At 45.6% G+C, this 12,833-nt stretch overlaps 1 protein-coding gene across 10 annotated transcripts in view; it reads left to right on the top strand.

Annotated features, from left to right (window-relative positions):
* SCUBE2 (signal peptide, CUB domain and EGF like domain containing 2) overlaps nucleotides 1-12,527 on the top strand; it is a 106,691-nt gene extending 94,164 nt beyond the window's left edge. For all 10 annotated transcript variants that reach the window (XM_063710639.1, XM_063710640.1, XM_063710642.1 and 7 more), the window contains 6 exons: nucleotides 1,070-1,237; nucleotides 1,950-2,111; nucleotides 4,438-4,635; nucleotides 6,147-6,299; nucleotides 10,039-10,118; nucleotides 10,802-12,527. In XM_063710639.1, the coding sequence (XP_063566709.1) occupies nucleotides 1,070-1,237; nucleotides 1,950-2,111; nucleotides 4,438-4,635; nucleotides 6,147-6,299; nucleotides 10,039-10,118; nucleotides 10,802-10,954 (914 nt within the window). In that variant the 3' untranslated portion in view covers nucleotides 10,955-12,527. The remainder of the gene's footprint in view (nucleotides 1-1,069; nucleotides 1,238-1,949; nucleotides 2,112-4,437; nucleotides 4,636-6,146; nucleotides 6,300-10,038; nucleotides 10,119-10,801) is intronic.
* The last annotated feature ends 306 nt before the right edge of the window (nucleotides 12,528-12,833 follow it).

Here is a 12,833-nt window from a genome sequence, read left to right as displayed (position 1 = left end):
GAGGCTACAGTGACTCTTTTAAGGTCACACAGCCAAGTGGAGGATGTGGAATCAGAACCCAGGTCTGACAGGCTCCAGGCTCCTCCCAAGGGTGTGTGTTCTTGAAATGCCATCATATCTATACTTATGGGGGGAAATGAGACCACTATGATGAATAGAGGAGAGATGATTAAGAATATAAGAGATAGATAGCAGATTTTGATAGCATCTTGCCAATGACTAATTCCCGAGGAACATGTGCTTTTAGAAATCCTTTTGTTTGTTTATGACTGTGTTTCTTGTCCCAGGTATAACATGTGTAAGATCTAACTTAGTATATATTATTGTTGAAACAGGGGAGACTCTTTGGGTCACTCTTTTTTTTTTTAGAGACAAGGTCTTTCTGGATCACCCAGGCTGGAGTGCCGTGGTGCAAATATGGCTCACTGCAGCCTGGAATTCCTGGGCTCAAGTGATCCTCCTGCCTCAGTCCCAGAGTAGCTGGGACTACAGACATGTGCCACTATGTCTGGCTAATTTTTAAATTTTTTGTAGAGATTTCGCCATGTTGCCTAGGCTGGTCTTGAGCTCCTAGGCTCAAGTGATTCTCCTGTCTCAGCCTCCCAGAGTGTTGAGATTACAGGTGTGAGCCATCAAGCCCAGCCCGGATCACTCTTTATATCAATAGGCTGTAATCAGCTGGGTAAAGGGGTACTTCTGGGTCTAATTACCAAATTGGTTCCAGGGCAGAGAACTCTCTCTCCTGCATTGCAGGGGATGCCTAGGCAGTGTGTAGGCCTAAGCCTGAGAACTACCCAGGCCTTCCCATACTTTGGAAGCAGTTGACACTTGACTTCTTGGTTTCCATCTTTGCACTGTGCTGTGTAGCCCTGTGTGTAAACAGCAGGCACTCACGTGCCATTGACTCAGGGTCAGAAGCACCACAGCATTGACTGTGTGCTCTCTGACTGAGGTGGGAACTGCGGTCAGCATGGGGTAACAGGTTGGACTGAAGTTGATCTCATTTGGAGAGTGGGGAGCAAGGGTCTGCCTGGGGGCCTTGCTCACGTAAGGCTATTGGTCCTTCCAGGTCTGTGTCAACCTGGTGAATATTCTGCAGATGGCTTTGCACCTTGCCAGCTCTGTGCCCTGGGCACGTTCCAGCCTGAAGCTGGTCGAACTTCCTGCTTCCCCTGTGGAGGAGGCCTTGCCACCAAACATCAGGGAGCTACTTCCTTTCAGGACTGTGAAACCAGAGGTGAGTACTTGGCAGCTTGCCTTTTTCTAGGACTGGATTTCCCTTCTAAGTATCATGGGAGTCTGGTGAGGCTCCAGTCAAGCCCAGCCTGATGCAGTGCCCCAGTGGCTGGGGGTTCAGGTCCCAGCTCCACTCACCCCAGCAGGATGTGCAGGGGGCACTGGAACTCACTGGACAAGCTGTCCTCCAGCCACCTTAGCCCCTTTGGACAGGCTGACAAGGGATGATCAGGCACTGATGAGCCAGTTGGTACACAGGTTCCCCTGGTTCCTTCCTCTAGCCCTCCTCCATCTCAGTGCCCTGACCTAGAGCTTCCCCTCAATACCCCTTCTCCAGAACCCCACTCCAGCTGCCTTTTCCCAGGGAGCCCAACTCTAAACCCAACCTCAGTTCTGCAACTGCCTGCCCCCTATACTCACAGACGTGCTCTGCATGAAGACTGGAGTTGTGATCATTGATGCCTGACTCTGCATGAACCATAAACTCTTTGGAGATACACACATATCTTGTTCCTCTGTATTTCTCTATTTCATGAGCCCCATCCACACTGCCTATTTAGGGAATTAAGTGTTGATTAGCCCCAGATTGGTAGGAAAGCCCTACTTCATTTGCACATAAACATTTCTTTCACAAACTTTAAAATCTTTGTGCTGCATTTGATTAAAAATAATCTTTCTTTTTTTCATTCTTTTCACCCTCCCTTGACCCACAGTTCAATGTTCACCTGGACATTTCTACAACACCACCACTCACCGATGTATTCGTTGCCCAGTGGGAACATACCAGCCTGAATTTGGAAAAAATAATTGTGTTTCTTGCCCAGGAAATACTACGACTGACTTTGATGGCTCCACAAACATAACCCAGTGTAAAAGTAGGTCCCTCTCTAAGGCTTTTCATAGTTCTGGCTAAGAAGATATGTGTCTGGGTCCAACTCAGAGCAGGGGGCACAGGGCAGAGGTCCCAGGTTCACTCAGAACCATGTAGATGTTATGAGCCCAGCTCACAGCCATGCAGACCAGCATGGAGAGAGAGCAGGGCCTGACTGTGCAGAGCGACTCATCTTTATTGATCCTGGCTACTTCCTCAGGCACACTTACAAGCTGTACTTGCCTTAATTTCCTCCCTGGGGCATAATTTTAGTCCAGCCTTGATCAGCATGCATTGCTTGAGGACCTGTTACGTGCCCAGCATTCTGCTGGGACTTGGTTGATATTAGGCAGAATGAGTCAGCATCGCTGACCCTGCAAGGAGCTCAGGCAGTGAGGCTGCAGAGGAAGGAGCGATTGACTCTGTCTCGAGAGATGAGGAAAGGCTTCTGGAGGGTGTGAGAAGGTTTTGATGGAGAGGGTGGGGAAAGAGTAGGACAAAGAGCCTTATGTTTGAGAGAGCAGCTGGGGGAAGCACAGATCGAGGAAAGCAAAGGCCTTTTGGGAGGAGACCCCCGGACCTCAGGCTAGAATGTGCCGAAGGGAGTCTCAGGCAGACCAGGAGGCAAAGCCTCGGATGGATGCTGAGGAGACCGGTTTGTGTTTTATAGGAAGGGGGAAGCAAATCATTTAAGGACCTGCTGTCTAGGCTTTTTTTTTAAAGCCATTATTTATAACCAAAATTATAACAAAAACTCTGTAGTAAAGGCCAAAAGTAAATCCCAGCTAATCTTTAAGATAGTGATCAGAGGAGCAAGGAGGCCCCCCCCCTAAACTGGAGGAGCTTGGGACTGAGGGAGGCAGTACATCATTAGAACTTTATGATTGAAAGATCATCTGGTTTTCTCTCTATTGCAAGGAAGTCCTTTTAACAACATCTTTATAAGTAGCCTTCCATCTAGTCTCTTCTTGAATACCTGCTGTGACAGGAAGCTTGCTACCTCATGATATCCTAGCTTGTTGGTGGATTGGACTTTAGAAAGCTCACAGTGTTAGAACAAGATGAATGTTCCCTTGTATTCCACCACCTGGCCCCTGGTTGGCCCCATGGGAGCCTTATGGCACAGTTCCTAGGGCAGCCCTTCAGGACTGAAGGCAATTCTCCGCCCCATGGCTCCCCCTTCCTCCTCTTTTCTTCCAAGAAGAAAAGCCTATTTATTTTTTTCTAGTAATAATAAATCCCAGTTGTAACTAGAGAGGGAAAAATTAATCCCTTCAACATCTTCTCTTGCACAGATTTACCTGACAGTATTAAATAATGAGCTCCTTGAGAGCAAAGAAAGACTGTGTCTTTCTCATTTCTGAGCTCTCAGAGCTTTGGGTGACATTTCTGGGATGAATGAAGATGCAGCTGGGTGCTGTGGGTGAAGGAGGGTCTGTGCCAGCATGTGCACATGTGTGCAGCCTCTGTCTTTGGTGCCAGACGTAGGTATCCAGCATGCCCCGTACCTACTGATAGCTAATTAGAATTTTCTTCCTTCCTTAAAAATAAAATGTGGGTTGGGTGCAGTGGCTCATGCCTGTAGTCCTAGCACTTTGGGAGGACAAGGCCGGGATAGCTTGAGCCTGAGTTCCAGACCAGCCTGGGCAGCATAGACCTTGTCTCTACAAAAAAAACGAGGAAAAAAAATTAGCCAGGCCTGATGGCACTTGCATATGGTCCCAGCTTCTTGGGAGGCTTGAGCCCAGGAGGTGAAGGGCGCAGTGAGCCATGATCGCACCACTGCACTCCAGCCTGGGCAACAGAGAGAGACCTCATCTCAAAATAATAATAATTTTTTTTTAAAGATGAATAAACAATAAAATGTGGTCTTAACCAGAGAGAAAAGTGAAAAATATATGTCTGTCTTCATCAAAGTTCTCTGAAAAAGGGTCAGATAGTCTCTGCAGAGCAATGAGCTCTGTTCCCCCTATTTTGAGAGACCTAGAAGTTCTGTCTCATGGGTTCCTCTGGCACTTGGACTTGGTAAACAAAATACTGAAAGCTAAATGTATCCTTTTGTTCACAATTACCTGCCCTGACCATGAACACTTTCGGGCTAATGAGAAAACAGTGCCTCAGGAACTCAGAGGGGTAGACTCCTTGTGGGGAGTTAATGGTTTGGCTCCCACAGGGGGCCCTCTGGGAATGACAGACTCATTCCCAGATGGTGTCATTTTCATGCCCCATTCCTGGGTGGCAACAGGGGTGCTGCAGGGCTCAGCAAGCTAGCGGTGGTCAGGACAGAGATGACAGTGTCGTGCCATAACTTGGGGCATCTCCTTTTTCAGACAGAAGATGTGGAGGGGAGCTGGGAGATTTCACTGGGTACATTGAATCCCCAAACTACCCAGGCAATTACCCAGCCAACACCGAGTGTACGTGGACCATCAACCCACCCCCCAAGCGCCGCATCCTGATCGTGGTCCCTGAGATCTTCCTGCCCATAGAGGACGACTGTGGAGACTATCTGGTGATGCGGAAAACCTGTGCGTCTCACTCCCTCCCTCCCTTTCTCAGGCCAGGTGGGAAGCCTGATGACCTGCTCCTCAGGCTTTCAATGTGAGGAGGCAGGCCTAGAACGTCACCTCCATATTAGAGCAGAGGTGAACATGAGTTTATAGAGTTGGTGAGAAACAAAATTTAAATGAAAGCCACACACTGAAGCGTCTTGCTGGGCCCCAGAGGTAGTGATCCTGCAGGTCAGTCTTCCCCTCTGTGCTCACTGGGGTGTTTTGGACCCTCTTCCACAAGGACCCAGAGAGCCAGTGAGGATCATGCAGTGTTGGCCCCAGACAAGGCCTCATACTGAGTTGCACCTGATGGCTTGGAGACTGACCAAGCCTGGCCAGGTGGGGACCTGTCCTCCTATCCTGATTCATGGTCCAGTGTCCATAAAGGACGACTGCTGTCAACACAGCTTATGGGCAGTGTAATGAGGGGCTCTCTGCAGCCAGACTGCCTGGATCTCTGTCCCAGTGCCACCTCTTACTAGTTCTATGATCTCGGGCACACATTCGGAATCTTCCTGCACTTCAGTCTTCTCATCTGTTAAAATGGGGCTAGTAACAGTTGCTACCTTATAAGGTTATAAGGGCTAAAGGAGTTCATAGTTGTTAAACACTTAGAATAGGCCAGGCACAGTGGCTCACACCTGTAATCCCAGGCTGAGGGAGGAGGCTGAAGCAGGAGAATCGCTTGAGCCCAGGATTTTGTGACCAGGCTGGGTGAGACCCTGTCTCTATACATTTTTTTTTTAATTAGCTGGGCATGATGGTGCATGCCTGTGGTTCCGGCTACTCGGGAGGCTGAGATGGGTGAATCGCTTAAGCCTGGGAGGTGGAGGATGCAGTGAGCCGTGATCATGCCACTGCACTCCAGCCTGGTTGACAGAGCCAGACCTTGTCTCAAAAAACAAACAAACAAACAAAGAATGATGATGACACATGGAGCCACTATATAAACGTTTGCTCTTCTTATTAGTGGTTAAAATGTCTGAAGTCAAGTATAGGTTTAAATCCTTGTTTTACCACATACTGGCTATATGACCCTGGGCAAGTATTTAATCTCCCTATTAAAAAGGTAACGGTTGCACCAACTTTCTGTGGTTTTCAGAAGATTAAATGAGACAAAGTCCATAAATTGCCTAGCACGCTGCCTGATCTTAGGCAGCAAATGGTGGTGATGACAATCAGATGACAGCAGGTCAGTTCTGGAATGGGAGGCCCTCACCCAGCTCCTACAGTGAACGGTACAGCCTGGGCTGCTGCTGCTTGCCAAGCCCCAGGTCTTTCAGGCGTAGCCTCCCCTGGGGGTCCACAATTACCAGCTGAATCTACTCTGTTTCCAGGACCTTTGACTTATGATGGCTCAGCTGGGCCTGAAGAGCTTTTGAGCATAACTTATTGTATGGTTTGAGTGTTTAGAAAGATGAGCATCTACTCTATGCCTGATCAGTGATGAGTCTTGAACCCCACCCTTCTCCAACTTCCCTTGGCAGCTTCATCCAATTCTGTGACAACATATGAAACCTGCCAGACCTACGAACGCCCCATCGCCTTCACCTCTAGGTCAAAGAAGCTGTGGATTCAGTTTAAGTCCAATGAAGGGAACAGCGCTAGAGGGTTCCAGGTCCCATACGTGACATATGATGGTAAGCACAGCCTGCAGCTCATGGAAGGAGCCTCTCTGCTTTGAACAGAGCCAACTTCGGAGCCAGCTGGCAAACTGCTGACAAGCACACATGCTCAGAAAGGCAGGCAAGATGAGGGGAAAAGACATTGCTGACTCACAAGTGCCAAATTTTAACAGGCATTTGGGGACACTGACAATAGGAGGAAAAGATGTTTTATAAAATATATTAAAAGTGAGCATAGCTTGGTGAGTAAGAACATGGGCACTGGAGTCAGACTGATTAGCCTGGCTATGATTTCTCTGTGACTGTGTATGCCACCATCTCTAAGCCTCAAGTTCTTAATGTGTGAATGAGGATAATCATTAGACTTATTGGAGAGTTCAGTGAGAGTTCCTAAAGGACTTGAGGCAGTGCCTGGCACATAGCAATTGTTCAGTAAATATTAACTTCCGATGATTGTGGCTTTTATTAGGTAGAATCCTGAGGCAGGGAAGGACCTGAGTTCTGGTCCTGGCTTTTTCACTGACTCACTGTGGGATCTTGGTCAAGTCAGATGACTTCTGTTTTAATTTTCTTCATGTTAGATGAAGAGGTGGCCCATCTGAGCCCTGGGGCTCTACCTAGCTCTGAGACTTGGTTGGAAAACATTGACTAGGAGCATAAAATGAACTGGATCTTTGTCCTGGAGGACTACACAGTCCTGTAGGAGAGGAGTCATTTGTTTCTTCCTGAGCTTATTTGTTCACCTAGCCAACAAATATTTAATGAGCATCTACTATGTCAGGCATTGGCCTAAGTGCTGGAAACAACATGGTTAGTGACAGAAACACAAAATATATATATTGTTATAGCTGCTATAACAGCCCAAAGCCCTATGTGAGCATGGAAGCAGCAGCAGCAGTTAATTTTACATGAGCTTTTAGAAGGAATAGAGCAAAGTCTTGAGAGATGTGGGTCTTGAAATAACATATACATTTTGAGCATAAATGGGGGAGAAGGACATTCAGAAAGAGGGAGGGACATAAGTCAAAGGATGAAGTCCCGGTGTATGTGTGGACTGACGAATGGTCTTATTTGGTCAGTGGGTTGGGTGTGTGGGGCTTGGCAGTGAGAGAGGAGACTAGAAGGGAATGGGGTTCAGCTGTGAAGAGCCTTCAGGGCCAAGCTCTGGAGGATAGACTTAATCTTAGAGGAAGCCATTGAAGGACTTTAGGATGACAAGTGCCAAAATTGTTTGGGAAGACAATATTCTATGGCTTTCCTAAAAAGTAACAAAAGCACGGATCATCATCTTTGTCCTACAGTTGCCTGAAATAATGTCAAACAAACACCCAAGACAAGGAGTTTTAGTATCTCTTGGGGTGGACCCAAATGCCTCCCACATGGCTCTGCTGAGAGAGACAGAGAGCCTCATCTACCCAAAAGCAACCAACTGGCAACCTCTCCTATCTGGAATCAGGAAGAAAGCAAAAAGACACTGAGACTTCAAAATAAATATGGCTGTTCTCAACTCTGCCTTTGTGACACATGAAAATGTCTTGATTTTTTTTAAATTGAAAAACAGTTGTAGCTCCAACTGGGGAAAATTACGCATAATGCAGTGTATGCCCACGAGAGTGAGTCTTGCATATGTCACAGTAGAGAATAGTTGGAAACTGCTATTTTCCCCACAGAGAAGCTCCCAAGGCCTTCACTCAGAGTTTTTTTTTTGAACATATATTTCCAAAAAGTTTGATATCTTATTTTCAAACCCAGAAGGAAAGAAATCACATTTAGAAGGTGCACATGAGGCTGCTACAGACGGGCCCTCTGAGCGCTGGACAACGGTGAGAACTGTAGCTGGGGCTAACACACATTGAGCATTGCTGACTGCCAGGTACATGCTGAAGTGACTTTTACATGGTGCTTTCCTCACAATCACTCCATAAAGTAGACTTGATTATTTCCTGATTTTATAGATGAGGCCATTCAGGCTTAGAGATTCAAGGAACTGACCTAAGGTCCCAGCATGGCAAGGTTGCAAAGCAAGGTTTGAACCAGGACTGTGGGACTCCAGAGCCTGGATTCTTACCTGTAACTTTCCTGGGTTTCTAATGACTTGGAGCAAGTAAGGAAACACAGTAGTTCTTAAAAGCAGAAGAAATTTTTTTTTAAACGATAGCAGTCGGGAAGCATTTGGTGGAGTGGCAAACAGCTGTCTAGTTTTCTATTACACCAGAACGCAGCACAGCAACCGACATTCTTAATGGTAAGTCCCATCATCAAAAAGAGGAGAGATACTGCTGCAGAGGGATTCAAGATGAAAAGAAAATGTATTCTCATATTTTATATTCACTAAAATAAAAGAAAGACACCACACTAATGGAGTACCAATGCTATTGTAAACATATCGAATTAGTAATTGTGACTATTATACCATTACTTTCCATTTGCCATCCCTTAACTGAGAGAAACTTTTCAAGAGTTCCTCTCACACAATTTCAATGATGTTCTTATAATGTGTTTGGCTTTGTCGCACATGATATGCATACAAAGAGGCATTTTTTCTGTGTCTGGAATTTGGAAAAGATTGTGCTTTGCATATGCTTGATTTGAATGATGCCTATAGGAAATAAGCTAGACTTCAAAGGGGGAAGATTGGCATTTGGAGAAGTACAGCATGCACTGCATTTAATGTGTACATCAGGACAAAAAATATTAATGAGAGAACACACACAGTTTTCTTCCTCCCTGACCAGCCAAATTCTCCACCCTCCAGCCCCATTCAAATAAAGGAGAGAAGAGTCTTTCTTGGTGGATAAGAAGCTTGATTGTTTTACATAATACAAGGATAGAGAAAAAAGTGGGAGGTAGGGAGGTGAGAGGGAAAGGAGAGCCTGATGAGCTCAACAGGAAGTGAGTATAGACAGAGAAGAGAAGACCAAGGACTAAGCCCTGGGACCCTCCTTCGGTAATAGGTCAGAGAGAAGAAGAAAAGCAAAGAAGCCTCAGAGAAGTAACTGGTAAGGTAGGAGGAAAACCAAAGAGCATGGTGTCCTGGAAGCTCAGTGAAGAACTGGATCAAGGAGGAGGAGTGACCAGCCAGGTCAAACGCTACTGATGCATCAAGGAGGATGAAGACCAAGAACTGGCCATTGGGATTTAACAACATGAAGGTCATTGCTGGTCTCACCAAGCAGTTTTGGAGGAGTGATGGGGGCCAAAGCTGATTGGACTGGGTTTAAGAGAGAAAGAAAGGAAAAGAATTAGAGACAGTGGGTGCTGATAATTTTTTTAAGGATTTTTGCTGCAAAAGGGAGCAGGTAAGTAAGATGGAAGCTGGAGGGAGAAATGAGGTCAAGGGAGGGATTTTTAAAGTTGGAGACATACAGCATTTTTGCATGCTGGTGGGAGAGACCAATAGAGAGAAAAATGTATCATGTAGGAAAGAAAGAGCAGAATTACTAGAACAATGCTGTTGATTTGGGGAGAGAAGATGGACCTGGCATGCTAAGTGGAGGGATGAGCCTGGACTGGATGCACAGAGGCTCGTCTGAGGGAAGAGGGGACGGGGAAGATGGGTGCAGATGCTGGTAGGTGAAGAGAGGTGGTGGTGGGAGTCTGTGGAAGTTTTCTTCTGACTGTCTTCTCAGTAGCAGAATGCTAAGTGATAGCAGCCACAGAAGGGGCATTTCTCAGAACCTTATCAAAAAGTGAAAGAGTGAGTTTGGAAGCAACTAAATCATAAGAATGCAAAACATGTTCTTTATTCCAACAGAGGACTACCAGGAACTCATTGAAGACATAGTTCGAGATGGCAGGCTCTATGCATCTGAGAACCATCAGGAAATACTTAAGGTGAGTGCCTGGCTCAGGTGGACATGGCAGTTATCCACAGAGCTTCCCGAGTACTGTTGGAGAAGGCTTCTCCTCCTGCTCCTTGTTGCCACCTTTCAGACACAGAGCCTGTCCTGGGCCAAGGTCAGTTTTATACCTTCACCAGACTTAATTTTTAAAAAAATCAGGTTGCTGTCTTTAGTGTTGTCAAGTGAAGTTGTATTTTTTAATTTGGAAACTTGTGGAGGGGCAGGGAGAAATTTGCTTATAAATCCAAACCAACAGCAAATAATGTTTTTCTATTAATTCCAAATAGTTGAGGATCCTTGGCTCTTTATGTATACTTCAAGCCTAAAATTCACCAAAGTTTAAATGCTTATAAATAATTAGCAATAAACACTTGTGGTATCACTAATCCTACAAATACTCCCAAATCCCAGTGTTGCATTCATCTGGTTGGGAAAAAGAAAACAGGATTTTACATATTAAAGTTTTATTTATAAAAGTAATTCATACTTCTTAAAACTAATTAGGAAAAATAAAATAAAAACTGGAAAAAAGATAAAAATCAGAGGAAACAATTTTTGCAAGTGTTTTTCAGCTAAGCAAGCTACAGCCTAATACTGGGTCATTATAGTTCCATGGGCAAAATGTCAGCATATTTAAATATTTTGGCCCAGTAACAAAAATTCTGTTCTTTTTAGGATAAGAAACTTATCAAGGCTCTGTTTGATGTCCTGGCCCATCCCCAGAACTATTTCAAGTACACAGCCCAGGAGTCCCGAGAGATGTTTCCAAGATCTTTCATCCGATTGCTACGTTCCAAAGTGTCCAGGTTTTTGAGGCCTTACAAATGACTCAGCCCACATGCCACTCAATACAAATGTTCTGCTATAGGGTTGGTGGGACAGAGCTGTCTTCCTTCTGCATGTCAGCACAGTCGGATATTGCTGCCTCCAGTATCAGTGACTCATTAGAGTTCAATTTTTATAGATAATACAGATATTTTGGTAAATTGAACTTGGTTTTTCTTTCCCAGCATCGTGGATGTAGACTGAGAATGGCTTTGAGTGGCATCAGCTTCTCACTGCTGTGGGCGGATGTCTTGGATAGATCAAGGGCTGGCTGAGCTGGACTTTGGTCAGCCTAGGTGAGACTCACCTGTCCTTCTGGGGTCTTACTCCTCCTCAAGGAGTCTGTAGTGGAAAGGAGGCTACAGAATAAGCTGCTTATTCTGAAACTTCAGCTTCCTCTAGCCCGGCCCTCTCTAAGGGAGCCCTCTGCACTCGTGTGCAGGCTCTGACCAGGCAGAACAGGCAAGAGGGGAGGGAAGGAAACCCCTGCAGGCTCCCTCCACCCACCTTGAGACCTGGGAGGACTGTTTCTCCACAGCCTTCTCCAGCCTGTGTGATACAAGTTTGATCCCAGGAACTTCAGTTCTAAGCAGTGCTCATGAAAAAAAATACTTAAAGCAGAAAGAATTAGAAATAAATAAAAACTAAGCACTTCTGGAGACATAATAATGTACATTTATTGCCAGCCTTCCTCGTTGCAAGCTTCCACCCTGCAGCAAATGCACTATGCTGACTCTCGCACCTTCAGCTGTGCCCTCCGACACTCTGCTGGCCATTGCCTGAGGGACTGGGGAGTTCAGGTGAAATGTAATTTCCTCAGTGGATGAGAATCATCAATTGTCATGAAAAGGAGATTTCACCAACCCTGAGTCAGTATTGCCAAGGGTTCTACTCCCCAAGTGGGCTTCCCATCACAAGGGATCTGAGGTCCAGGTGGGTGTGGTGAGGCCCAGCCTGTCATGTATGCCTTCCTTCCCCAGTCTCAAATGTGAGAGACGGACTCTGCTCCGTGGACATGAGCAGCCCCTTGAAGGGTGGTCTCATTCTCTAACAGTAACAGCACTGCCAGAAACACCCCCTGAATGCCACACGATCATCTCACTTTGGGTCAGGCCAGCAGGGCCTCACGATCATTTCTTGAACTTGAATTTTCAGTGTTATTGAATCTTTAAACATTTAAATCCCCAAGCAAAAATCTCATTACAGTGAATAAAAAGGAATCCAATCAAACAAGCCACCACTTCCCTAATGGATGGACTACCTACAACTATAGTGTTTTGTTATTTCAATAACAATTCTATGCACAGCCAATTCTCCATACCAAAGTACTAAAAAAAAGTTTAACAAGCATTTTTGAAGAAAACAAAGAGAACTTCATTATGGTTAAACTTGCTTTTCATCTCAGTGTTGCTTTTTTTAACCTGTTAATAACATTGATTCTTAAAAAGTCCTAATCAAACTTCTTTATTTGGATGGGCCCTAAATATTCATTTTCAGATTTCTCTTCAAAAGTTTGAACATCATCATTAAAAAAAAAAAAGCATTAAAACAAGCACTTGGACTTTGTTATACTGGAGCTTGGCCTATATTTCTGAGTCTGACCATAAGATGAAAATTCGAATGTCACATAAACCCGAGTTAGTGACCGCACTGATGTGAAGGTGAGATGAGCTGAGCTGCACCATTCTGTCCAGGCATGTTAGCAACTTTGTGCTCATGACTGTGTGATCCTGTCTTGCTGATTTCACAAGAAGGCTAGGGATGGGAATACTCTGGGGGTTGGAAGGAGGCTGCATAAACCCGGTCACTATGGAGCATCCTCCACGGGGCAGCCCCATGCACCAGAGCTGTGTTGCTGGTACACGCACAAACCACTGACGCA

Source organism: Gorilla gorilla, chromosome 9 (genome assembly GCF_029281585.2).
Source record: "Gorilla gorilla gorilla isolate KB3781 chromosome 9, NHGRI_mGorGor1-v2.1_pri, whole genome shotgun sequence".
NCBI lineage: Eukaryota > Metazoa > Chordata > Mammalia > Primates > Hominidae > Gorilla > Gorilla gorilla.
This window is presented reverse-complemented; position numbering and strand designations above follow the sequence as displayed.